General features: G+C 39.9%; 2 protein-coding genes across 3 annotated transcripts in view; one reads left to right on the top strand and one right to left on the bottom strand.

The window, feature by feature from the left end:
* Nucleotides 1-15,931, top strand: part of ARG2 (arginase 2) — a 23,367-nt gene extending 7,436 nt beyond the window's left edge. Inside the window, exons 3-8 of the mRNA XM_069784173.1 lie at nucleotides 6,234-6,411; nucleotides 7,283-7,442; nucleotides 12,211-12,305; nucleotides 12,442-12,546; nucleotides 13,957-14,093; nucleotides 15,604-15,931. Of these exons, the coding sequence (XP_069640274.1) occupies nucleotides 6,234-6,411; nucleotides 7,283-7,442; nucleotides 12,211-12,305; nucleotides 12,442-12,546; nucleotides 13,957-14,093; nucleotides 15,604-15,809 (881 nt within the window). The 3' untranslated portion in view covers nucleotides 15,810-15,931. The remainder of the gene's footprint in view (nucleotides 1-6,233; nucleotides 6,412-7,282; nucleotides 7,443-12,210; nucleotides 12,306-12,441; nucleotides 12,547-13,956; nucleotides 14,094-15,603) is intronic.
* VTI1B (vesicle transport through interaction with t-SNAREs 1B) lies at nucleotides 11,038-26,766 on the bottom strand. Of its 2 annotated transcripts, XR_011324788.1 has the most exons (7): nucleotides 26,569-26,766; nucleotides 22,240-22,298; nucleotides 20,832-21,023; nucleotides 19,314-19,487; nucleotides 17,360-17,421; nucleotides 16,029-16,304; nucleotides 11,038-13,567 (listed from the first exon to the last, which is right to left on the bottom strand). XR_011324788.1 is itself a non-coding variant. In XM_069784176.1 (6 exons), exons 1-6 carry the CDS (start codon nucleotides 26,681-26,683, stop codon nucleotides 16,208-16,210), a joined length of 699 nt encoding a protein of 232 aa, XP_069640277.1. In that variant the 5' UTR covers nucleotides 26,684-26,766; the 3' UTR covers nucleotides 15,921-16,207. The 2 variants fall into 2 exon arrangements, 1 of the variants encoding a protein (XP_069640277.1); XM_069784176.1 differs by lacking the exon at nucleotides 11,038-13,567 and having other exon boundaries at nucleotides 15,921-16,304.

Here is a 26,766-nt window from a genome sequence, read left to right as displayed (position 1 = left end):
ATGTGAATATGGTACAGAGGATTATTTTTGGATGAAAGCAGAAATTTCCACCTTCCAAACCACCTGGTGAAAAGCAGGGAATGAGGCACTGAAGTCAGATAACAGCAAATACAAATTTGCTCTCCTGTTTGCTCCTTGACTCTTCTCTGATGCAAGCCACAGTGCAAATATTTCCCAACACCTGATACTGACGTTTTTGGAGACCTCCTCAGGTCAAGTGCACTGGATTTCATAAACGATTAAAGTTATAAAGGGTTATCAAAGGGAAATGAGGTGGCTGCTTAATTTGGGATTAGAAAAAATACTTCTTGGCTCATTTTATGGAAGGGGCAACTTGAGACTACAGACTTGGGGTGGCAATTGGAATGGGTTTACTTGTTGCTGTTGTATGAGCTGAAGCCTTTTAAATAGGTATAGATACAGAAATTTTGTCTTAAACCAGACCTTTCAAAATCCCGAAAGGCAGGGTGGAAATTACTGAGACATGAACTTGCCTTTTAGGAGGCAAAACTTTAGAGCTGGCAGAAACCTATTGAGCCATCAAATGTCTGTATCTAATAGGAGATTTCTTCCAGCAGATATGTATTCAGTTTAAAGAGAATTAGACACTGTGTAATGAACTTCCAAGCAAGAAGGTTATGTTTAAACCAGGCTGCTGAAGTATTAGTCTTTTGTAGTGGGAACCTTGCTAGCCTAATTTCATATTCATGTAAAACAAAAGTATGCCATTTGTTTTTATAGTTTTTACACCACCCTGTAGTGAACCGCCCCCCCGTATAATTCTGGAGGGTTAAAATGGTCTTAAAATAGGCTTCAGAATGTACTGGTTATAATGAATAGAGTCTCTTGTTTGCTGTTGTGCAACATTTTGTGATCCTTTCTCAGACACTGTTAATGTCCTTACTGTAAGCCAATGAGCTTATACTGAAAAGAAGGATGGTAGCAGATTGTAGCACTTTGTTTTGTTCACAGGAAAGAAAATGCAAAATTTGTCTACAAACCTTGTTCATAATACACATTACTTCCTGAAAAGCCTTTCTGTGTCTGTGGTGATTCACTAAAGGGGCTGTAATCTGAGAAAACTATTTGCGGGAGTGATTCTTTCATGTGAGTGGTTTTATGTAACACAGACTGTGGGATTGCCAGGTTCCTTTGAAAGTAGTTCAGCAGCATTTAGAAACCTGGAAAAGGAAATATTTAATTTCCCTGTTAATTTAGGATTTTTTTTTTACTTCTAGTTCACAAATAGGCAGTGTCAGGATATCAGTTCTATCTCAGGTTCCACATGCTACTGTTCCTGTTTGCTGCCTAGGAGAGCTGTTATAACTGTTATAGTAGCATGCCATTAGGCAATGTTAGCAGATAGCCTGGATTTTAAAAGCAGCATCTCCTACTATCAGATTGATGCTTCTGGCTGTGGTGCAGTATCCCAGTGGAAGAGGATGGGAGAAAGGCTTTCCCTGCTGCTGCCCAGATGTTTTCTGGTTAAATGCCCCCAGACTTATGAGCCACCTGCTCTTACGGAAGAAAAATTTCTCTAAATCTGTGCAGGCAAATGACTTACTATAGTAACTGCTGCCTGCTGTGGGTGCTGAATTTTGCTTAAGATGATAGATAGGAAGTGAATGTTACCATTGTCATATAGGTTGCTAAAGGGCATCTTATATCCCAGTTACAAGCATTGTTGGGCTGAGCCTGAGTGCTACATCAACAGCTTATTTGAAAAGGCATGCAGGAAACTTTATTTTCTTGAATGTGTTCTTAATTTGTATTTCTACTTTTTTCCCCTAAGTAGGTTCCTAATTATGAAAAATACTGATTTCTTTTATCAGATATAGGTCAAGTTCTAGTTCTGGCTGTGCAGACTGAAGAAACAACTGCCCTCCATCCCCTGGTCTGCTGGTTGAATGCTTATGTGACATTTCCCTAACCTGTTCTGGTCAATAGTTGACTTAGGAAAGATCTACTATACAAACAATTTCAAGCTAATTGATTCATTTTTGGCTGAAATGTGCCCCCAAGCAGCTCTGTTAATGAAACTGTCAGAGGGGGGCATTGCACCACAGAGGATTGCACTCCTAAGCTGTAGAAGGAGATAGAGGTGTGGTGCCTTTACACACTAACCATTCATACTAACTGAAGGACTGTTGTGCATATATACGTCTAACTTATGTAACTACACTGTGTGTTTGTATTCAGATTGACACAGTTATCTCTCTCCTATCTCTTTCAAGTTCCTGTAACAGAAATAGATGAATCAAGCCTGCTTTTTTTGTTTTCCTCACTTCAAAAAGTGATCTCCTCTTGAGCCAGAGTGCTGATAGAGCTGACTTGTATGGACTTGGTTGTGTTAAATTTTCTGTGCTGTTGATAATTGACTAATGAATCAAATGGAATATATTTTTCATTTGAATGTGATTTCTGTTAGAGCTTGAAAGTGGAACAAAAGACTTCTTTTGATCATATTTAATTTTATATTATTATTATTTACTAGCAAAATGTCTGCAGTGTTTAGTCTATGTACTATATGGTACTGTTTCATTTGAAAAAGAATGTCAATCCTGGCTAGATCTGATTTGCTGCACTGACAAATGGTGTGGATGCTGTGTTTTCTAATGAATGTAAGAAAGCTGTCTTTCCTATCTGCCCACAAAAACTTCTAGTTTTCAGAACTTGGATCTGTCTTTTAAAGGCCTATATATATTCTTCATGTTAACTTTCTGTGCTGATTTAAAAAGCTGTTTGTTTATAGCTATTAGTATCTTAAGAGTGCCCCAACTACCAAAGAAAGTAAGTCCATATTGTTTGGTGTGGTGGATTATATAAATTTTTCAATAATGGACAAATAACAGCAAGATCCACCAGATTACACTGCACTACAGCATGTCTATCCATTGAGCAATTTCTATGTTGGGTAAAATAAAGTACTTGAGAGATTTAGTTCAAAACTATGTGCAAGCAGACAGATGAAATGGAAGACAATTCAGGTCTTTTAAGTATTAGACTAACATCTAAGATGCTCTAAATAGAAGCTAAGAAAATACATCAACAATTACTTTAATAATTTGACATAAATTCTTTTTCTTTGCTGCTCAGTAAGCATTAAGACAAATGTTGATTTCATCTCTTTAGGATTGACCAGATATTAATATATGTGCACGCATGTGTGCACACACACCCCTAATCACTTCAGGATACATGGTTTATCTATGTACTGTAAAATTTTTTTTGTGTACTATCTATTCACCAAGTTTTCCTTTTTCCCCAAGGTGATTTTAAATATAGCTTTCAAAACTTTAGGCACAATTAAAAAATAGTAGGAAGAAAAGATATTATTAATGTTTGAGGATTGGATTAGTACATACTTCTGAGATTAACTGTGTCTTAATCAGCTATTGGATAGTTGGCTGAAAACATTCATATCACCCCGGGAAAGAGGGGCTATCCTCTGCAAGCATGTAAAAACAGTGGGCCTAAACAAGAGGGAAGCACAAAGCTGAGAAAAGCTGCTACAAGATTTATGAACTCTATCTGAACAAAAATAAACTTCTGAAGATGATAAAAAAACTGAAGGCATCTGTTGTCTTTAACAGATATTAGGCTTTTTTATAGAAATAACTAGAGAAAGGCATCTTAATGCAGGAGATATGACAGTACCATTTGTCCAAAAGGTGGACAAGATCCTAGAATTCTAGACCCCAAAAGTGTGTGTCTGTCCATCTGTTTCTACCATACCCACCTTGTAAGCTGTATGAACCTGATGCAGTCATAAGAAATGAATGGCTTTTTTTATTCAGAAGCTCAACCAAGTCTTTTTGCCTTACAAATGGGGACTTGGAGGAGGGCAGGGTAAAGAAGAAAAATTCTTGAATGCAGGTGATACTTCTCTGAACACACTTACTAGAATCTGCTGTGTTTGGCCTGCCTTGAGCATAACCTGAAGAATCTTAACCAATTCATTAATGTGCTATGAAAGATGGCATGGTTCTTTGTTTTACACTGATGGAGCTTCATGAGATAATTTCCTTTCATTCTTTTTCATCCTTTAATGGGTAAAAATACCATTATTTGCTTGTATGTCCTGTAAGAGAGAACATGAGTGGCAGTCCTTTCTTCCATTACATTGTGTAATGTGCTGTCCTGCAATGTGTAAATTGCTGAACACAGCTCCCAACTGCAGATTTACTTCCTACAAATGTCAGAGGTATTAGATCAAAGGTATTATTAACTTCTACAGCATCTCAAAAAGCTCTTGATACTTATTGAATGATGCAATGTCTTGATGTCTTGCTACCAAAATTTGTCTCCTGGGCACACTTATACTTTCAACAAACCTTGAAATACTGAAATGTGTAGTAGTAGTGTGCATATACGTGAGAAGTAGCCTTGCAGGAAGATGCAAATAAAAAAAAATTAGATTTCTGAAATTCATTTAACAACTCTTGGAACTTGCAACTCTGTTTCCAACTCTGCAGAGCAGCAGAATGAAACAGAGGGTAAAAAAAAATGCGGTCACATGGAGATCAGCTAGCGCATTCAAATCTGAACAAAATTCCCAAAACTCCAGAGCCATCATCCTGCTGGCTAATTAGGTATTGCTTAAGGGAGAAAAAAAAAATGCTGTTGTGTGCTTGTGTTGCCTTTTGAAAACCAGGGAGTCATGGTCCTGCTTACTGCTCTAAGTTGGTGCAGATAATGTGTTTTCTCAGAGTTGCTGAGACTACATTTATTTAATCCTTTGTCAAGTAGCTGTGCTCAGCTGACATGTCCTCTCCTAGCAAATACCTTGACATATGTCTATCTGTGTCCCTGCTGTAAAAAGTATGCTTGCCCATTTTGCAGCCATCTAAGTCTCACAAGTGACCCAACCATTTTCCTTCATTCTTTTCACCAGCCACATCTCCTTTTTAAATTATAGTAATTTTTTTCTCAATGCTGCTTTTACGTTAGAATTCACAGAGCCTGCTTCCTAGACATTAGACTAATGGCTTAATGGAAATTAAGCAGAAAACCCAGAGCCTCAAGTGGGCTGTTTCTTCATGTTGATTTGCTTGCTTTAATTTTTCAAATTCTCCTGTTAGGCATAGGATGGCTAAAGGCAAAATGTCAAGCTCTAGCCTGGATGCTTTGACCTGCAAACAGACTAGTGATTCTGAGGAACAAATGGCATGACTGGTATTCAGGGTGGTCTTGACTTAAGCCAGTGTTAGTGTAGCTGAAATACTTTGGGACCTTTACAGCCATCATCAGTGTTTGCAGCAACAGGCCTGTGTGAAACTGAGATGTTCTGGCTTGTGAAATACTGTTAGAAATTTTGGTATCTAAATGACTGTTAAGGAAGCACATGGTACTGGACAGCAGAGCTTCAAAGGATAAACTATAATGCATATGAAAGAGAATTAAACCTTAAATGCAGCCAATTAATATGTTCTCAGTTGGGTAGAGGAGGGGAAACAACACTCAAAAATGTTCCCTTGGGTTCTAATCTGTGAAGTGACTCTTTTTCAGGGTAAGTAGACAGAAATACATTTTAGGAAAGGCTGAGTCTTAGACTCAGAATGTTGTCAGGCTTCCACAGCCAATTAAGTTGTAACTGGCAATGATAAGATCTCAAAGAGGGTTGGGAACAAAGCCCCAGAATGCAAATGCCTTTTAGAACATCTTGCCTTGAGAAAATGGACAGGTTCTCTGACAAAGCACTAGTGCATCCTTCATGGAGTTGCCCGGAAGTACTGTAAGAAAATTTCCATTATTGGTAACTTGGCGCTTTTGTGTCTGGATTCTTGTGGGGTTTGAAAATGGAAAATAGCTGTTAGGACTCGGGTATAGTTAGTGAAATGTGTAGTCCTAGGCATCTTTGAGCAACTGAGCTCATTTAAGGCTGTATACAGTCTGTCTAATTGGGAAGGAAGGTGGCAATACAAACTGTACTTTTTCATGTTAAAATTGCCAAGAAATAATTTAAAAAACCCAAACTGTTTCTCTAGGTGACTTTCTGTGATTGTTGTATCTCATCGCTAAATTAAAGCGACAATACTATCTTAAGCTTTCTAATCCGTGAGGTTGTGACACGGTTGCTTGCAAGGACATGCAAATAGTCAAATGAATCCATTCCCTTTCTGTTGTTCCTTTCAAACTTGCCCAAGTGATTTTCTGAGGGGACCATATTTTGAACATTTCTCTGGGCACTTATTTAAGTAACTCACTTTCTCCTTTTGATGCTATGTTTCCAGGATGCCAAGTGCACGACTTTGGAGATTTGAATTTCACTCAAGTTCCAAATGACGAACTGTACAACAACCTGATTTTATATCCGCGGTCAGTGGGTTTAGCCAGCCAGGTATTGGCTGATGCTGTAAGCAGAGCAGTAGCTGCTGGACATAGCTGTGTGACTATAGGAGGTGATCACAGGTGAGCTGAACTAGAAGCAATTAATGGTGCATGCTGCAGGTTGACACTTGGAGTATAAGAATTTAATTAAAAAATAAGGGGGTGGTGGGAACAACTTGGGGTTACTTTCTGGCAATACCATAGGGTAGCAGCATTTTCATTTTATTGCTGGGGCTTTTAGGGTGGAACACAGAAGACAGCTACAAAAATCTGACCCTCTAAGACAGTATGGCTTAGCTCTAGACTGTTCTGCAATCTGCAGACGTACAAATGAGGTTTTCCTATTTGGGGAAGTTAGTGTGATCAGGTCCCGTTAGGAACTGTTGCAGTTTCTTTATTGTTGAATGTTTAGTGATGTCTCTTTTGCCCTTCAACTCTCAGGATGTCAACTTCTAGGATGGGTTTGTAATGTCTGCACACAGACCACTTTGTAATAGATCTTGGAACATGTGAATCTCTTTCCTCTCTTTCACTAACCTTTGATCTGAGAAGTAGTTGAGGAAGGTAGGGCGTGTAAGAATGAATTGTGGGGGGAGGTATCATGACCAGAATAAAAAATGGGTGAACAGCAGAATTGATGAATGAGCACACTAGATTTCCTAAGAGATCATTTGGAGTTAGAACAGGTGAAAATGTGGGAAGGGTGATGGAGGGAGAAGAGAGTTCTTTCTCATCTGTCAGTACTAGTATAGTCCTGTAGAGTTGGAGTCTCCTGGAATCATGATAGAGGCATGCCATGCAGTTTGTATGGGATGCACCTTTCATTGTCATTAATGTCTGATGTGTTGAAACATGACAACATTGCTGAGTGAAGTTGCAGAGACTTCCCATTGTCCTTGTAGCTGTTCTGAAGGAGAAATGGTGACTAAAGACTTTGCTACTGTACTTCTAGCTTGGCACTTGGTTCTGTCAGTGGCCATGCACGGCAGTGCCCACACCTCGGTGTCATCTGGGTGGATGCGCATGCTGATATCAACACCCCTCTTACAACTCAGTCTGGAAACCTCCATGGACAACCTCTCTCATTTCTCTTGAGAGAGCTTCAAGATAAAGTAAGTATCTTGCTTGTACAGTTAGCCTACATTGAAACCCTTAGCACATTTTACTTTTTCTGGTGTTAGGTGCTTTCTTACCTGCTGCAAATGCAGGGCTTTTTATCTGAGTACAAGCAGAAATATGTATTATTTGTGTGTGTATACATGCACATATGTATACACACATACAAAAATGTACACACACACCTAGAAACACGAGTGAGAAAAAGCACCCTTGTGGGTTGTACAGTAAGCAAGAATTCACACAAGCTGTGTGTAGCAGCTGACCACGGTGCCGTTCCTGCATAATGAGTGGCGTTGGTGCAGAGACTGTGCAATGACAGCAATTCTACCAACCAAGTAAAAGAGGGAACCTCCTGCCAGCTGAGCCTGTGAGAGCTCTGCTGAGCTTGCCTCCCGTGACAACTGGTTCTTGCATACCTTGCATGCTGCTTCTGCTTAGTTTGGCTCTTCCCATGTTTTGACAACATTGTGGCCTGACAGGGGCTGTTCCTGATGATCCCTACCTTGCTGCTCTAGTGTTGGGTACACTGGCAAATAATTACAAATCAGAACAGCTGTACTTGCTTACAGGGTGCTTTTAAAGAGATAGTCTTTGTCTTGGAAAGAGGTCACGTTATCAAAAAGAGCTATTTACTGGGGCATATGGAATGTGCATGGCCAGTTTTTGCTACTGTCAAGATTCTGAACAGTAGGTTGACCTAAGGCCTACAAATCCTTTTGGCTTAGCTGCAGACTGTATCTCCCTATACAGGTACCTGTAGCACCTACTGGAGACACTACAGTGGCAGCCTGTGCATTGTTAATAGCTGGGGCCTTTGCAGTAGGAATGTAGATATGCCATCTGCTTCTGCTGAAGCTTAGGCTGGAGGGCGGGAGCAAGATCAGAAACTGCAGGTTGAGGATGGATGCTGGAGCTGCAGAAAACCTGACTATTTTATTCTTGTGCTTTGGACTGCTAGTCATTTCTCTTAGATTTTTCTCTCTAATAAATTTTGGGGGTGCTGTGTTGATGAAAGTATGCCTCTTCCAAGTAAGATCTGGCATGTTCAATGTCTTTATGGCTATTGAAGATACCATTGTGTTACTACCTGTTTGTCATAGCAAGATTTCTATCATCTGGTAAAGCTCTTCTGCTTTTCTCCTTCAAATTCTTTTGAATGAATTCCATCCACAAGTCAATACAGTCATTTGGTGGTTTTACCTACTTTCCTCTTTCTCATAATTCTTGTATGGTCTCTACAAACATGCTAGAATTCCCAAAGTAATGCAAAATTAGTGGGGCTTCTTGAAATACTCCCAGGACATGAGAAGGTTAATATAAAAGATTACTGTATTTCTAGTTTCTTGCCCATAAGTTAAAGGGGCTGGTATATTTTTCTTTTTGGTAACTGCACCCACTTCTGCAGGAGATAGGAAGAGCAATAAAGTTTTGTGAATTTTGGAGCTTACCTAAGATGAACAGTTTATGTCTTGGTGAGAATAGACCAAAGCCAAGTTCTTTGATAGCTGAGGAAGGAGAAGAAAGGCAGAGTAAGATAGGCTGCTTTCCTCTTTTGTCAGTAAGACAAAAGTATCTAATAGGCTTCCTGTGCATACATTGTTGATTTCTGGTCTGCTAGGCTCTGGTTCTTGAGCAGCACAGAAAAAGCTGGTTTTTGCGTTGGGTTTTTTTTTTTGAGCTACTAAAAGAATACTATGAGCTTTCTGGGGTCAATGGGGGAGCAGGCCTCTTGCCAGCAGCAGTAGTGAAGAAAGAGTAAGCTTAGGCTACACTTAAGAGGTGAGTTAGTCAGGTATGGTGCTGGTTATGACATCTTGTCACAAGCCCACCTAAATTCTAGCAGTCAGGAAGCCTATGCAGAAACATCTGACACAAGCCCCTCAACCTGTATTTGCAGCTATACAAACAGATGTATACTCATTTAGAGGGTTTTCTTACATGTTGTATTCCTGTTCAGAGGGGGGGAAAACAGCATCTATCCTGCTGGTACAAGGCAGCTTCTACAAAGTATAAATTTTTAAACAGCTGTATAGCAGTAGTAGAATGTGCTTCAACAATAGCTTGTCTTGCTATGTATCTAACTTGCTGGAGGGAACCTTTCTGCGTGAAGAGGTGCATGTGGCTCGCTCTCATCCAGTAGAGCAGTTGTGTTGATAATGGGACAAAAAAATTTACTGTCCTTCTTTACTGACTGCTTTGCAAGGATTCTTTTTGCATCCTAAAACTGTCTGCTACCAGCAAGAAGGCTACTCCAGTCCTACACTCTGCTAAGCATAACTTCTTTCTCAAAGTGATAGACAAACTAACTAGTTCCACTTTGCTTCTCAAGGTGGGTTCTGTCTTGTCAAAGGGTACATAGCATAGCAGTGTGAGAGGACAAGAGATTTTTGTGGCAAGCCCTGTTATCTCCTTCCTTCCTTTCAGTCATGCTCTGAAGGGGTTTTTGAGCAACCCCTCCCCACCATGACACATCTGTGTGTATGCTTCTCTGGGTGGACTCCCATAATTCCACCAGACTGTCTCTCTGGGTCACAACATCAGGTCATCAACCTTATAGTCTCAGGAAGGCTAGTTAGCACCTGGCTCCTTGTCTAGATTATTTTGTAGAACACAGAGAAACAACAGCTCCTTTGAGAATAAAAAAAAAAAGAGCAAAATAGCCTGCATGATTACATTTTATCTTCCTGATTCATTGCTGACCTCTAACTGGCACTGCTCTTCCAGCATCTCCAGGCTCCTTGTTGTTCATTCCCTATTGAGAGGACATGACACAGAGATAGCAGTGTAACATATGTGTCTCTTGGTGGCACAATCTGTTTAGACTATTCTTGACCCCATGCCAGCAACTTAGTTTAGCTGCTGTAACTTTCTGTGGGATTGCAGGAGAACTGAGTTAGGGGCAATGTCTTCTTGCTTGGTTAGTTCCTAGCCCATGTCTGCTGTATGATGCTACAAACAGCAGTCCTGGCCCAACATAATGGGGGGAATTGATGTGGCAGCAACTGCTTTAATTAGCACAACTGCCAAGAGCTCCCCGGGGCTGTTTCAAGTCCCTCAGTTTAGGTGTTATCTCATCTGTTTTCAGAATCCCTTATGTATTCAGGGCTAAGGAGCTTGGTCAATGCTCTACTGAATTAAATGTCCCCATGTAGCAGACAACATGAAGTACAGAAGTGATGCATCTGGCTATGAAATAAAGGATTTGGCCAGGTCACTGTAGAACAAACCCTGGTGTTGCATAGTCTGTTCACAGGCTGTCAGCTGCTACTTGTTTGTCCAGTTAGTTTCACAGGAGCACTGCTTGGTGGTACTCCTCATGGCATGGTGGCACTTCAGGGTTTTTAAAAAACCTTCAAAATTAATTTTGTTGTTTTAAGGGAAAATATTTATGAACATGATCCTTTGAGTAGCATTCCTTAAACCAAGCATTAGTATCAGGGCTCCTGGAACCATTCAAACTAAACTCATAAACTGCTATTAATAACTTACCATGAAAATGCCTGCACTTTTTCTGATGCCTTTTTGGCTTTACTATCAGCAACTCCTTTTCTATTGCAACAAAGTAAAAACAGAGCCTACCAAAGGAAGTTAAGGCATTCCGTTTTCTTTATTTAAAGAGGAAGAGGTATAATTAAAAATGGCAGTATTAAATCTGCTAAATCATGGATACTAGAGAGTATCTGACAATATTATCACTAGTGTGCTCAGCTTGTGGTATGGTCATGGGTTTTGCAGATACAGCTTCATTTCTGAGACCCGAGTTATTTTTTCCTAGTGGTCTCCAATTCATTTACCCCTCTTCTGAATTCATGACTACAGAAAAGTTTCAGGTCATTGCCTCAGAGTAACAAATACTATTATTATATGTGCTTATTTAATCCCAATGTAATTAAATATAGCTATGGGTGTGTTAGCCTTTAAAAATAAATCCACATGTTGTAACTAGAATATAATTAGTAATTGAGAAGTGTAAGAGCAGCCTTCTTCCCGCTTCACAGCTGTGGTGGCTGTAGCCATTTTCAGAGCTGGGCGAGGAAGAAGAGAAATTGGAGTTAAAGAACTCCTAAAATTAGTAGATATTACCAACTGAAGGATTTTAAGTAGTCATGGTATGCAATTAATCACCAAAGCTGAAAAATGATGACCTCATCTTTCACTTGCTGTCTTAGACCTGCTCTCTTCAGTGCTACATTGTAATAAAACAGTATGATGTAGCCCCATGTGGAGGCCCAACTTCTTGTCATGCTCTTTTTTTCTTTAACTTCCCACTTTGAATTTGACCATCTTTAATGTTTTTTCAACAAAGTTTGCATGGCTTTTTTGTGATCCTCCTAAAAAGATACAGTTGTCTTGGTTTTTATTCCACTTAAGTGTGATGTCCTGGGTAAGTTACATAGCATTACCACTAAATGTGCTGTAGAAGTGATCTATATCTGGGTATCTACTTTCTTAACATTCCCCCTTATATTCACTGATGCTAATTACTTATTGCTTGTGAATTTGGGCTTTATTCCTCCTCTTCAAACTGGAAAACATAGAAGAGTTAAAAAAACTTCATCCATTAACATTCAACTCAAGTAAAATGGTACAACAAAGCTAAGGACTGAATAAATCAGGAAGCCAAACTCTCAAGTGAAGGAGTTTCGCTGTTTAGACAGAGAAAGGATGCTATAAATAAATACAAAGTTTTGAGGGAAGCATTAAACACAGTTTTGTGTTATATGTGATTAAAATAACCAAATACCAAACCTTTGCTTGCAGGTACCACAACTTCCTGGCTTTTCCTGGCTAAAGCCCTGCCTTTCAGCATCTGATATTGTGTACATTGGTTTGAGGGATGTGGATCCTGCTGAATAGTAAGTTGATGTAGATTAAAGGATTTTTGTAAAGGCTTAAATCATGACCACCTTTCTACATCTGGCTGTTCACAAGGGTTGCTAGATTTAAGCTTAGGCCAGTAATGATTTTTTTTAAACAATTTTATTTTAACAGCTATATTTTGAAGAACTATGATATCCAGTATTTTTCCATGAGAGATATCGATCGCCTTGGAATTCAGAAAGTTATGGAAAGAACATTTGAGCAATTGATGGGCAGGTAACAAACTATTATCTGATTTAAACTACTTTCTCATCCACTTGTTGAACTGTGACAGTGTCTGGTAAATAGTAGAGTCTTAGCACTGACTTTAGTCCTTGACTTCCACATCTTGAAATGGAACCATTTGACAGTGTTTGGCAAAAAGCTAAGAGATAGATCACATTAGTCACTACAGTTGTGGCTGTGTTTTATATGATTTGTTCTGTTTTTTAAGGAATTCTGCATTTTGCTGCAGTTTGACAAGATGTTTGAATCAACTCAGTCTAGGGTATACAGTATACTTTTAAAAACATATGTAGCAACTTGACAGTAACTTGAGTTCAGCTGTTAGTCCATGAGGTAGAAGCATTTGATGGCTTTCTCCTTAGACTATGCGTGTATATGTTGTCCTGATGACAACTGCCACTTTCAGTTCACCTAGTGAAGTTCACCCTTAAGTTTGATACTGGAGTCTTTGCTAACCTTGTTCAAGTTTGGGGAACCAGATCAGGGAGCAAATCATGCTTGTCTAGGGATGCAGGGAGAGGATCAGAGTTAGAAAGAGTAACCTCTCACCCCAGGGTAGGACAAAGCCCTGTAAGCAGAACGAGGACCATGTATCTGTGCTGCATGCTGATGTAACTAAAGGTGTGCTCACCCTTCCTAGCTGCAGCTGGGCCAAGTAAAGAAGTTACTAATCCAGATGCTTCTTTCTACTGAGCATCTGCAGTAAGTTGGAAGTACGAAGTCTACCACTTAAATAGCTCATCTGAGTGACAAGTGGTATCCAATTTATTAAGCTGTCATTGGTTGCCAGACTTCATGTAGTAACTAACATGTTTTAGGTTTGAGATTATCCTTCACTTTTTCATCAACTAGGCTTACATGGCAGAGTTTGGAGGCAGCCTTCAACTATTGACCTAGAAAATGCAGAATGCCCCATTCATCTTGTTGAGCTGTGTATGAAATCCTCAAGCTTGGTGCTTCCTGCATCCCAGATGCCATGCAAATCAATGTTTCAGCCTTTCACCCTGGCTTTCTGTACAAAATGAGAAAAGGCTGGATTATATCATACATTTATCTAGATTTTTCCAACTAAGGAGACAAATACCAGATAGGATGGTTAGAACTAAGGTACTTCAGCCAAATCACACCTGAGTGGATGCTCAGTGAAACTAGAAAGACAAACTTCTGTTTTCCAAATGTGTACTGGGGAAAGTTCTAAGCTAAGAGATGTTTTGGAGTCCAAAGAGAATAAAAAAGTCTTTTCCAAATGTATATAAGACATGGTATAGGACTTAGGGTGGGGCTTTAGCATCATGGAGCACGCTGCTACTTTGCTGATCAGCCTAGACAGTAAGAAATACGTGTAGAAAATATTTAAGGTTCTGACATTTGCTTTTTTTTTTTTGTTTTATTCTGTCTCAGGAGACAGAGACCAATCCATCTGAGTTTTGACATTGATGCTTTTGATCCTTCACTGGCTCCAGCAACTGGGACTCCTGTTCTAGGTGGATTAACTTACAGAGAAGGCATGTACATCACAGAGGAAATACACAACACAGGTAGGAGTTGATCAGCAGTACTGGACTAAGCAAGGACAAGACAAACTACATGAAGCTCATATTGGTTATGTTTTTCCTGTGTAAATAGATAGCAAGATAAATGTAGTCAAAGCTAAGGTGCCTATACAGTCAATTCAACCTTCAGGAAGGGAAAAAAAGTCCCATGGTTGGCAGTACCCCAGGTGTTGGAAGCAGCTTAACCATCAACAATTTCAACTTAGCAAAAGTAAATAAAATACATAATACATTAACTACTAATGTAAAAAATTACTTGGTCATCTTTTATATACTGTCTCCTATTCCTAAACACATGAGGTGAGATATAAAAATGGACACCTGGAATAATAAAAAAAAGGATGCAAACAATTTTAAACAGTTTGAAGTTCCATTATAGGATTCAAGGCTAACAAATCAAGCCTTCACCAAGTATATTTGTCCTGATTTTGGCTGGGATAGAGTTAATTTTCTTCTTAGTAGCTGGTAGAGTGTGTTTTGGATTTAGTGTGAGAATGTTGATAACACACTGATGTCTTCAGTTGTTGCTAAGTAGTGATTATACCAAGTCAGGGATTGTTTAGTCTCCCATGCTCTGCCAGCAAGCATGTACACAAGAAGCTGGGAGGGAGAGCATGGCCAGGACAGCATACCCAAACTGGCCAAAGGCATATTCCATACCATAGACCATCATGCTCAGTATATGAACTGTGGGGAGTTGGTCAGGAGGTGCAGATTGCTGCTTGGGGATAGGTCAGCAGGTAGTGAGCAATTGCGTTGTGCATCACTTGTCTTTTCCTGGGTTTTATTTATCTTTTGTTGTTAGTGGTGTTATAATGATGAAAAGGAACATATTTTTTTATTATTGTTATTAATATATTTACTCTAGTTATTAAACCATTCTTATCTTGACCCATGACTACTTTTACTTTTTTTTAATTCTCTTCCCCAGCCTACTGGGAAGGGACAGGAGTGAGCTAGCAGCTGTGTGGGGCTTAGTTACTGGCTGGGGTTAAACTGTGACAGTACTGCAGTTGGCTCAATATATGAAGACTTTCCTCCTTATGCCATGGAGTTTTTATTTAATGTGTTTAAACAGTTATTCACAGTAAATGAAGGGAAAAAATCAGACAAGAGAGTCAATAGAATCATTAATAGGATGGCAAAAAATACTAGATGAGACTTTTATATCCCCTAATTTTTGGACTGGGAGAAAACAAGATTAAAAACCATTCCTCTTGTCATAAATGGAACATGAAACTTATTTTTCCTGAATGCTGAAAGCATCACTGAGTAAGGTACTGACAATGTAAGAACGAACCAAATTAAAAACACAAACTTGCATCTAAGAATGATAATGTCATCCCTCACTTGAGAGCCAGTTTTACTTGTCTAAGGGGTAGAGTAGGTCACAAGCTCAAATATCAGACTTGCTGCAATGAATGAAAGGCTGCAGAAGAAACCCTATCAGAGATTTTACTTTTTCATTGTAACAAGCTGTAAATCATTTTCACAGGAATGCTTTCAGCTGTTGACATGGTTGAAGTCAATCCACTGCTGGGAGCTTCTCAAGAGGAGGTGAATGCAACTGCTAGTCTTGCAGTTGATGTGATAGCAACATGCTTTGGGCAGACAAGGGAAGGAGCACACACTGCTTTTGATGAACTCCCAACGCCCAGTTCTCCAGATGAATCTGACAGTGAAGAGCAAGTGAGGATTTAACCAAAGTGTTGGGTACATTGGACATTATAGAGCTCTGCTGAGGCACTTGAGTGGATAGATTGTCAACACTTGGCAAATACTGTTAACTTCTCCATTTTTAAATAAACTAGCTTTTCCACTGATTGGTGGCTACTTTATTACATACCAAGATTTATTCATTTTGTGAAGTATATACAAATGGAGACAATAAAATATTTATTACCTTCTTATTAATCTTACCAGTAGTTCAAGTCTGTATCTGCATTTTCCTTTTACTCCCCTTTTCTCTGTCTCTCTAGTGTCAGTACAGTTCCAGTTGACCATGCTGTCTCATGAGACAGTTCAGTCCTCAGACAGTCAAAGGAAACAGACAGCCCTTCTGGTTCAACAGTGGAAAAACTCAACTCAGTCATGAAGATTCATCTGTTGCGAAAGAACTTGTAGTAGACCACACCTCCTAGGATGGCTAGTTCCAGGATGATGATAATTGACAGCAACAACTTATTAGTGGTAACTCTAGAGTTAAAAAAACAACAAAAAATCCCAGCTAGCTTTTTTCCCCCTGATTATGAAAGCAGATTCTAGGTAATTTGATCACCATCTTACCTTCAGTAAAGTATACTCCCTGTTTCAGCTAGACCACAACATGCTATTTGAATAGCTCTTAACAAGTAGGAAGGGACAAACTCAGTAGTTTCCTACTCATGTTTTCCTGGAAATTCTGCTTAAATCTATTTAAACTGTACCAGTTCTGTTCCTCTTCCCCCCACCCCACATAAGGCAGATAATTCTGTTCTACATGTGCCTACTCATTCACTTAATTAAAGAGGAAAACGCCAGTTGAACTCCTGTGCTAAAACCCACATTGTGGTGCTTTTACTTGGAACTATGTAGTTGAAGTAAAACTATAAAATCTCAAAATAATAATGTACTTTTACTATTGAAAATTATACTTTAACAATGGGTATAAAGGAAGTGGTGTTAGGCCAAAAGTACCTACTGGAAATGCACTCCATGAACTGGTTTATAAGGATAATTAAACCATATAGTTAAGAAACTGTAAACACACTTAAGCAGCCATGGCTTTAGTCATCAAAATAGCATATACAGTCAGGCTCAGAGTTTCTCATATGACAGTCTAGCTACTCTAGGGCACTACTATGGGCTAAACAGATTTGTCTGTCATCAGACATCTAACTTGCTTAATTGCTGCAGTGATTCATGGCACAGCTTTTTCCAACCTGAATCACAAGGAGTTGAATCTAAAGTTACCATTAGCAATTCACTGTAACTTATGTCCTCAACACAATTTATCATGTCAAATGGCTAAAGACCCCATATTACCCTAAATGAGTAGCACAAATTCAGTGGTGTTCAACTACCTGTACTCCATTAAGTAATTACTAGAGAGCAGAAGACACAAATTAGCATCTGCACATGGGCACGGATTCTGCTTACACATTCCCTAAAACTTCCTGCAGTTCCAGCTCACACTCTTCATTTTTTGCCTGAAACCAGCAGGCAAAAATGGTACCTGCCAAGTGCTGCTCCAAGTCAGTCACGCTACTCACCGCCTGGACATAGAACGTAGAATCTTGCGACTCTTGCTCAAGTTCTCACTTGTATTCACCAACTAAGAAGAAACAGAAGTTATTTGTCAGTTGAACAAGTATACAGCAACTCTGTAAACATGCATCTGGAAGTAGCTTGTGTTGAAATGTTGCAATTAATAATGGGACCAAGGCAAACCATATATTCTCAAAATTCAGAGACAACATTGTTCTCTACAAACTATACAAGCTGGAAGCATTGTCTCCTTTCTAAGGAGGAAGTAAGACTTTTCATGTATACTCTCCCTTAGATACATACAAAGATATGCAATTTAGAATCACTTTCTGCCCCTTTAGTTAACCTACAAATATCAGAAAGTTGGCATTAGCTCCTTTCATTAAATTCCATTTCATTGTTCTAGTTGTTGACACCAGAAGAAAACAATACTGACATGGGCTCCCCAGTGCATACCTGGAACTGTTTGAAATGCTGTTCAATTTCTAGCAAAGAACAAACCATGTTGCACTGACAAGTCTAAGTGACCCAGCAGATGTGAGCTCTAACTAAATGAATAGATAATCCATTTCAGCTTTGTAATGCTCAGAAATAACTGGCAAGTATTTCTCAGTCAGCTATTAAGAAGCATGTAATTAAGTGAGGTTATGGACAACTAAAAAAGCTGTCATCTCACAAAATGAGTCAGGATTCATGATGTATGGCCACTGGAGGTCTCCAGGCAAGATTTTGCTATTCCGCTTCCAAACCGTCAAGGGAAGTGAAAGGTAAGCCAGGTCACTTAGCAGCACAGACACCTGCCTGCACAATTCCTCTGTAGTTTAAGCTACTGCCCTCAACTGCAAAACTGTCCCTGTAGGTACGTTACTCTGCACTGAGATGGACTGGACCAAGCTGGGAAGGAAACTACAAAGTCCATTCAAAGCATACTAGATTTCCAATCTTTGCTATGAAAGACCAAGCAAGAAGAAAGTCTACTTCTAGTTGGAATGTGTGGTTAATTAATACAATTCAGCAATACAATGCCTAAAAGGCTCTTAGTAGGTCACAGCTTCATGAACAATCTGTGGAGAGACTCACATGCTTATAGCTGCAAATCTTAAGATCCCATTTCCTTTCCTGCTCTCCAACCCAAATCTGGGAGCAGGGCAAATCAAATTGTGACTGAAATAAAAAACCGACTGAAATGAAAAAGCTACAGGCTTTGTTGCAATAAGTAGAGATAACTCCCAAGAAAAGGGGTATGCTTTTTGTTTTGTCTGACCCTGCTTACTTGCCAAACTCAGCATCCCCCTTCAAGTCACTCACCTAAAAGCTTTACACTTAGGATCCCTTTACACACAGAAAATCCCATCAGTTTGTTACTTCAAAAACTGAATTCTCAGTTTTGCATATGTGTGTAAACAAAACAAATGAATGACTTTTTAAAGCTCCCACAGTAGAAGCACAGCTTCTTGACCCAAGGATGAGGAACAGGCATCTTGTCTGACACCACTTCCTCTTTCCTTAGCCAACCCACAAATATTGGAAGGTTAGTAATTAAGTAATTAAGCTCCTATTAAATTTCATTTCATTTAATTGGAAGAACTTGCTAACTGCCTCACAAATCTGAACCTTTACTAGTAATCTAGTGGTGGGCAATACCTTCACTTTTTTTTAAATCTCTAATTTTTTTCAGTAATGCTATTTTTTTTTTTAGCAGGTTTATGGGTCTAATAATACCCAATCTTGCACAGACACAGCAGCAGACATTTGGCCATCCTGCTTTGGGCCCTTCTACAGTAATTATTTTCCTTTTATGAGCACAGCATAGAAACGTGGCAGCCTGGATCTGGTCTGCAGAAACATCAATTGGATTACCATCTCTAGGGCGGTTTCCACCAGTAGTTACTGGCATACAGTTCCCACTAAGCTAACGTCAGGTTGTTTCAATACAACACCCACAGTTTCTCTGCTTACTCTGCTCTTGGTGCGTTCTAGTTGCTCCCGCTGCTCCCCAAGTTCTTCAATTATATCGGTGCCAATCTGGTCTGTTTCAGCAGCAATTCGGTGCGAGCGCTCAATGCTCTGACTGGCTCTGTTCAGGCTGTCTGTTCCCTGGAGAAGCATCACCCTCTGTGACTGCAGATTAGTCTGAAAAATAACACATGCTTCACTATTAAGCACAAGGACAGAGCTATTAGGCTTCCGACATATTAAAAAGGTAGGACATGACTCCATAGGCCATCCATTTGTATTAGCTGTACATGCTTCTTATGTCAACTGCTGTAGCCTAGTTAATTTTGAAAGAGTTCTTTGTTCACATTGTAAGATCATGGCCAAATCTGGTTAAACCTTGAAAAAGGACACACAGCTACAGAGTTACAACAGTTACAAAAAACTGTCTTTGCAACAATTTACTTTTCCATCAAAGAACATTTACATGAAAATAGTATCTTTGCTTTCCAGATGCTAACTTTTCCTTCCATTGGTATCTAAATTCAGTCTTATTTGTGACTTCACAGTTGGTTGCCAGGGATATCGCCGAGAGTTTACAGTCAAAAGGATTAGGAACAAACAGCACTAACAGATGGACTGCTAAGTAACAAAGATCCTCTTTTCATGCCAGTAGCCTCAGCTAGAGGGTAAGAAATGTTTGCTGACCTTGGGGTCAAAAGGTAGCTAAAATTAAAGTATTTTCTTAAGCTTCAGAAAGTCTAATCTACCACCACGCTCTCAGATTTTAGAGGAACCAATCAAGAGGAATCAAATGCAAAAATTTACCAAGCTACTGCAGAATGAGATACTAAGGAATAAGCCTCCCTCAAACCTTCCTTATCTAAGGCAGACAAACAAAAAGCCCACCCCCATGACCTTTCTGTCCAGACGACAGCACTTTGAAGGTAATAAGCAGATTCAGTCTCACTAACTCAGATATATCTAAGCATATCCAGTAAACAAAGAAATCGGTGTATTTCTCGCACTGTAGCAGCACATCCACAGTGAACAAAGTGCTAGAGGATGACGACTTATGTTTTCTTGAAATTTACACTGAGATTGCTTAAAAGAGGATTCTACCAAAGAACCTATACAGTGCATGATTCACACACTTTGCTAGTTTTGGAGGCTAAAACTAGATCAGTTAGCCTTTCTCCTCAGTCAGTAGCATTACTTTTGTGTTTTCACTGCTGTAGGGGAATTATTAAATAAAGCATTTCAGTACAGAATGTTGTATAAGTTACTAACCGCATGGCATTCAAGGAGTTCCGTTTTGATTACACTCATATCTTTGTTTTAGGACAGAAAAGCTCTCCTTTGAGTTCCAGGTGTTCTTTCTCCTCCCTGAGATATTCATGTTACATACAGAGAGATATGCAGGGAGTTATACAAGCACAGAAGCTAAGTGCATTAAAGTAGAAACACTGTAAACAATACTTCTGGAATATTATTTTTAAACGATCACAGCAATGTTAAATAAAATTTATATCCAATTCTCACACTCTGTTCATTTTCTGTGGAGAAGATTCCGTATTTCATATTGCCTTGACTTCCAGGGCCCAATCCCAAATCTGTGCTTCTCATCTCTCTCTGGAACATGGATAGATCTCTTCTATATGCCCGGATTTTGCTCATCATTTGGTTGCGGAAAGGCAGAGGAGCATACTTCAGTTCTTCCTCCATTTCCCGCAGCTTCAATAAAAGAAAATGTGTTTATTTTTTTAAAGCACCAAATCTATCAGCAGCTCTACTCAAAACTTCAAAAATCACCACCAGATGAAGGGATTCATATGTTTTTATGTGATTGGGCAAGGGGGATTAATCCCAAACCCTACACCCCTCACCTAGTATCGAGTACACCATTCTGCCTAATGCTGTTCAGCCCCCACAGATTTTCAGACACACAATGCCTCAAAGAAAAAAAAAAAATTAATTGCCAAGCTTAAATGCTTCTTTTTTCCTGAAAGATCACTCTAACTTCAAAATCTGCAGTTCTTACTTTCCTATAGTTTAAGCATTTATAGGATGGGTATCAGCCTCTAATCATATCTATGCAACAGAGATCTATTGCACAGGTAGGCATGCCGCTAAATTCACACTCTGAACATCCAGGCCTGGCAACTGGAGTTAGGATTTGTAAACCCTGAGATTTTGAATGCATGAATTTTCACATCAACTTTTAGTGACAGTTGTTACAAATTCACAGTGCTTAAAGCTGTCTGCCAATAATGAGCTCTACATCTCATACATCACCTACACAGATATACATCAATAAAACCCAGTAAGTTAGAGGAATAAAACATCACGTTCAGCTATGACTCAAAAACATCCTAACAAATAGCACATTAATATGAAAAGAAAGCTTAATCCATAATGTCTTCCTTAAAAACACAAGTCACATGGGGATTTTTGTGCTGTTCCATGTCACCTGCTGTCCAGGAAGCCTATACAAATAGAGGTTTCAAATATTCAAGGTCCCTGATATTTAACCATCAGACTATTATAGAAAGGTCAGATGGGTTAAGACCAGCATGAGAAAAAGACAGTGTGTGTGTGTGGGGGGGTTCTCTACATGCCCACCCTACAACCTCTAGCAATTTTAATTGCACCGCTGTCACTCTCCTTCATTCAACAAAGGGAAGGCGATATCCAAACCGAGCACTCAAAAAAATAAACGCATGTAAGAATATTTGTCTATATCTGTATACGTATATAGATATATACACAACAGTCTTGACAAACACAGGCACATCTATCAGATCAATTAATCAAACATTAAAAAAATACAACATCTGCCTACCAGAATAGAATCCATAAAGAAAGTAAAATTTGGAAGTACTGTCCTTTTTAAGGCATCGATATTTCAACCAGTCAGAAAGGCCAGAAGCCTAGACTTCTTTTTGTTTACCGTTTCATTTGCTTCACGCTGTTTCTCATCAAATTCTCGAATCAGTTTTTTCTTCTCCTCTGTGAAAGAAAAAGTAGTATGTCAGATAAACTATAGAGAAATAACAACAGAACTCCAACTCAATCCATTATAGACAAGGAAGCTGCCACAGATGGCCAATTACAGAGACACCAGGTCAAAATTTACCTCAAACAGGAACAGCCTGTTCTTACAACAACTTTTCAGAAGGGGGTGAGGCAGGGGGAGAGAGCAGAAACCACCCTTCCAAATGCTGGCTACTACCTCTGGTAGACAAAACCTGAAATATTTTTCTGACCTATTATCCTCCTATCTCCGCTGACGGAATTGCATGTTGAAAAACATTTAACATGAAAGAATAACAAAGAGGACACGTTGGTAACAGTTCACAAATATTTCTTCTTTTTTGCATGCATTTGGCAAGATTACTGAAGGTTGAAAGGATAATTTGGATTTGAACAGAACATCAAGTCAATCTACATTTCCAAGTGAGCCCTGAAGTTCCTGGCAGATAGAGCACTCTGCATTCTTGTGGTCATAAAGTAACTACGTAAACAGAATAAGCATTCTAGAGTACTTGAAGTTTAAAGATGCCATCAAGATATCACCTCAAGTTCACGGATTAATGCCCAAATGCTTCCCTCTTCTGGAATGACATCAGTTGTCTGAATCAGCCAACAAAACTATATATTTTATTTGTTTGAGACAGTCATTCGCTAAGATCCTTGTATCTACGGCTTTGGAGGCCTAAGAATGGGTTTCACCTCTGTTATTCTATTTTTAAACAAAACTAAGACATGTATTTTGCATCTGTTAAAAAAATCATACCTCTCTAATATCCAAGATCAATGAAAGCATAATTCTGAAACTCCCCTTATCTCGATGAAATAAAAATGTATGCTTTATAAGCTTTTGCAAAAGCACTGAAAACGACCACCAGAGGACTCTGTTGTAGAGTACTGAGAATGAAACCGAATTCTATCAGAAGTCTGATAAATATGCACTAGTCTAATTCATGTCTCTTGGGAGAGAGTAATTCAGTCTTAAATAAAATTTTGGCTAGCAAAAAATGCAGACAGTCATCTTGGCAAAACTTCTCTAATTTGATTAAACTTAAAGACAAAACTAAAGACAACATTACGAAAACATCATTGCAGTAAAAAACCAACTTGATAATACCTCTTTGTAAATATAGTCCTCCGCAAGAGAAGCGGTTCTTAAACCACTGAGCTCTCAACAGACAATAGGAAAAAAATTTGAAGCAATCAAAACATTTTTATATAGCTCCTCTCATATACACGACATGCCTAAGCTGTAGGCTTTCCTTTTTGGTTCAAATTCATATTAAGCCCCAGAATTTGAACTGTTGAGAACTTGAGTCAGAATTAAAAACCATCACCTAACAAAAAGTTACGCTTTCAAGTAGCACACAGAATTATCACAGACTAAGCTACATTATGACTGTTAATATATTACACATTAGCTGGTATCAGGAAATGCAGTTTCATATCCCAGTTTATTCAGGAGGAAATGCTGACTTGCGAGGTTCCTAAACATGCTCTCCTCAACCACCTCCATGATTTACCACCACGTACATTTGTGCTGATGCAACTACCTGTGTAGCTGGGTTGCAAGTGAAATCACGGACATGAACTGCAAGAAAACAGCCTGCAGAAGTCAATATTTTGTTTCATGCAGGTCACTTCACTGATCTGGTGTAAGCAGTGCTCTCTTAAAACAACTGCTGTCTCAAACTACTTGAAACCCGGTGCAGTCCTGAAAAAGCAGTATTTTACCTTCTTTGTGTCCCCCAAGCGGATTAAGAAGACACTGCACTTAGAAAGGAGCAGCCAAAGAAGTGCTGGTTTCCCAAACTCAAGTAGCAATGGCTCGCGACTTTGTCTATATGCAGCAAGAAATCAGGCAATGTGGCTTGACAGTGTTATACTGGATCTGGCCTAACAGAAATGCCAGAATAATACTGAGCAGTTTAACTCGTATCACTCCGGACTAAACCGTGACTCAAAGAGGGAACTTTTTTAATGCAGTAAAAGTACTTAAGCCACAGTAACATTACCCACTTCAACTCATTTATTTCCAATCAGTTAGAAATAAGATTCAGTTGAAAAGTACAGCTAACTGAATTAATTCAGATGAAAGTATCTACATTTGAAACTGATCCGGGCTGTTTAAAATGCCTTCTTACAAACTTGGAAGGAAAAAAAATTGTTTCTAGAGCTAGGAATTTGTCATCTTGTTTATATGGAGTGAAACAGCATTTCCAAACCTCTGCCCCTCAAGGATGTCCTAAGGACTACAGATTCTGTTTCCCCTTGAGTTTGGGAGTGTGCCAATCATCTTAAAAGAGTATGCAAGGTATCCTTTCAGGATCAGATAATTCAAAAAATAAAGGTACACCCCCCTCCCCATAAGTACAAGAAGCAAACAAAGCACATTAGGAGAGTGGAATGCCTTTACCAAATAGACAAATTCCTGACTTATCTTAAACTCTCTTTGAAATACTTTCTGAAAATATTACGATTTTTGCAGCAGCAAATTTAAAGACTAGAACAGTCACATTACAATTTCATAGCATGTCTGAAAAATCAGTTCGTAATTACTTGCAATCGGTTGGGAAAAAAAAAAAATCTACAAGCATTGCAAAAATTCCTGCCTGTAAATACTCCATTTAAGCCTATTGCTCAGAATTCATTGCTCAAGACTGCCCCAGTTCCATGGAGACCTGACAAAGCTTTACTTCACCAAGAAACCGACCACTCTCCTTTATACAAGGAAATAAGGATTTCCTACAAGAAAGGGTATTTCTTCTTTTAAGTTTTTTTTATTCTTGTTGACTGCTAGTGAAATTAAGTCAGCTCTGAAAGTTGTCATTTGCGGGTTTGAACATCTTTCTTGTACCGAACTTTCTGGAAACGCTGATGACGAGGACTGTGACCCTGAATTTAACTCATTATTAAACAGAAAGCCAGGTAAGAAACGAAATGTTAGGCCCTCCACAGCCTGTGTTATCTAGCACAGACTGGTATATTCTGAACAAACCATTTTTATGATTTTACACCTAAACACATAAAATTGATCAATTCTGGGAGAATGACAAGAATATTGCAGAATGTGGCTGACAGGTCCTACTCATTCTCGTGGTACAAAAACCAAGCTGAGCTACAGCAGCTCGTGATAACTCTGTATCACATTTCTCATATGAAGGAAGTATTTAATCAAAGCGATTTGGTGACCTGGGTAAAATAATCCTTGTCAGATCACTTCCCTTTCCGGTTCTCAGAATACTGCCAAGTACTAAGAACTGAATTAGAAGCAGCACAATGCCAAGTCCTACAGAGAAGTGTTCCATCAGAGTGTTTTACCCACTCGCGTGATATAAAGAATACCATAAGATCAGGTTTTGCTCCTAATGAAACTTTGTGTAGCTTGATAGGTTTTTTTTCCAGTCGGTGGGTAGGTAGTGCACAAACTAGGCTTTTAAGACAGTTATTTAGAATGCAAATCTTCTCCAGTAAGTCTACAGATGGTTGTGATAATAAAAACTGCTTTTAATTCTGTTGATGAGATTTTAAACAAAAGTCCAACAATCCCCCAAAAAAAGGCAAAAAAAGGAAACCCCAAAGCACCGCAGTTTAGGCAATTCACCTAGAAACGGCATGAAATAACATCCAAATAACAACTCCTCCTCAGAAATGAGACTGAAGCAGAGAGCCCAGCACAGCAGTGCTTGGCTACGGAGTTGAAATTTGCCAGACGAGAGGAGCTGCTCCAGAGGAGCAAAGCGACACACCTGCCTCCCTACTTACCTACTCGGGGCTTTGCATGACCAGGCCTAACACTCAAGAGCAAAGCTACCAGAACACAGCAGCAACTGAAAAAAAACCCCCACATAGTGAAGCCAGACCTAGCAAAGCCACCCGCCCCCTCCAAGGAGGCGCCTACCGAAAGGGATGTATGAAATTCCCGCAACTGCCCTGGAGAACTCCTTCCCACCCCCCACCCCCCGGCTTTCTTCGGCGGATTTTGCCCTCCCGCCTGTCAAAACGGGTTTATCTATGAAGAAACACCCCAAACACCCCTGCAAACGCCCGACCCCAGCCACCCGCGGGGAAGGCCCAGCCGGTGGGACAGCTGCCCCCGGGCAGGGGGGAGGAGGAGGAGGAGGAGGAAGAGGAGGAAAGGGGGGGGGGGGGCACCGCCAGGCCCCGCCGCGGCCGGCCCTCAGCCCCCGCTGCCGGTGAAGCCCAGCCCGCCGCCCGCTACGCCCTCCCCGCAAGGCCCCCGCCTCACCGGCCGCGCTGCCCCGCAGCCGCTCGGGGACGCCCCGCAGGTCTCCGTGCAGTCCCCGGAAGATCTCGTGCAGCCGCTCCAGGTGCTCCGAGGACCCGGAGCCGCGGCCCGCCATGGCAGACAGCCGCCTCCCGCCCGGCCCGGCCCGGCGACGGCCGCCGCCTCCCCGCTGCCCCCCTCGGCTACGCGCTGCGCGAC

This window comes from Haliaeetus albicilla, chromosome 5 (genome assembly GCF_947461875.1).
Source record: "Haliaeetus albicilla chromosome 5, bHalAlb1.1, whole genome shotgun sequence".
NCBI classification, from domain to species: domain Eukaryota; kingdom Metazoa; phylum Chordata; class Aves; order Accipitriformes; family Accipitridae; genus Haliaeetus; species Haliaeetus albicilla.
The sequence above is the reverse complement of the archived record's forward strand: the minus strand, read 5'-3'. Positions and strand labels throughout refer to the sequence as shown.

Bases quoted from the DNA above. Each gene is read 5' to 3' on its own strand.
- VTI1B (XM_069784176.1), bottom strand. From the start codon at position 26,683: ATGGCGGGCCGCGGCTCCGGGTCCTCGGAGCACCTGGAGCGGCTGCAC. The intron at 21,024-22,239 runs GTAAACAAAAAG...CTTTTATTGAAG, and splicing joins AGCGTGAAGCAAATGAAACG to CTGCGGGAAATGGAGGAAGA. The intron at 17,422-19,313 runs GTAAGCAGAGAA...GTTTCTTCTTAG, and splicing joins TAGAACGCACCAAGAGCAGA to TTGGTGAATACAAGTGAGAA.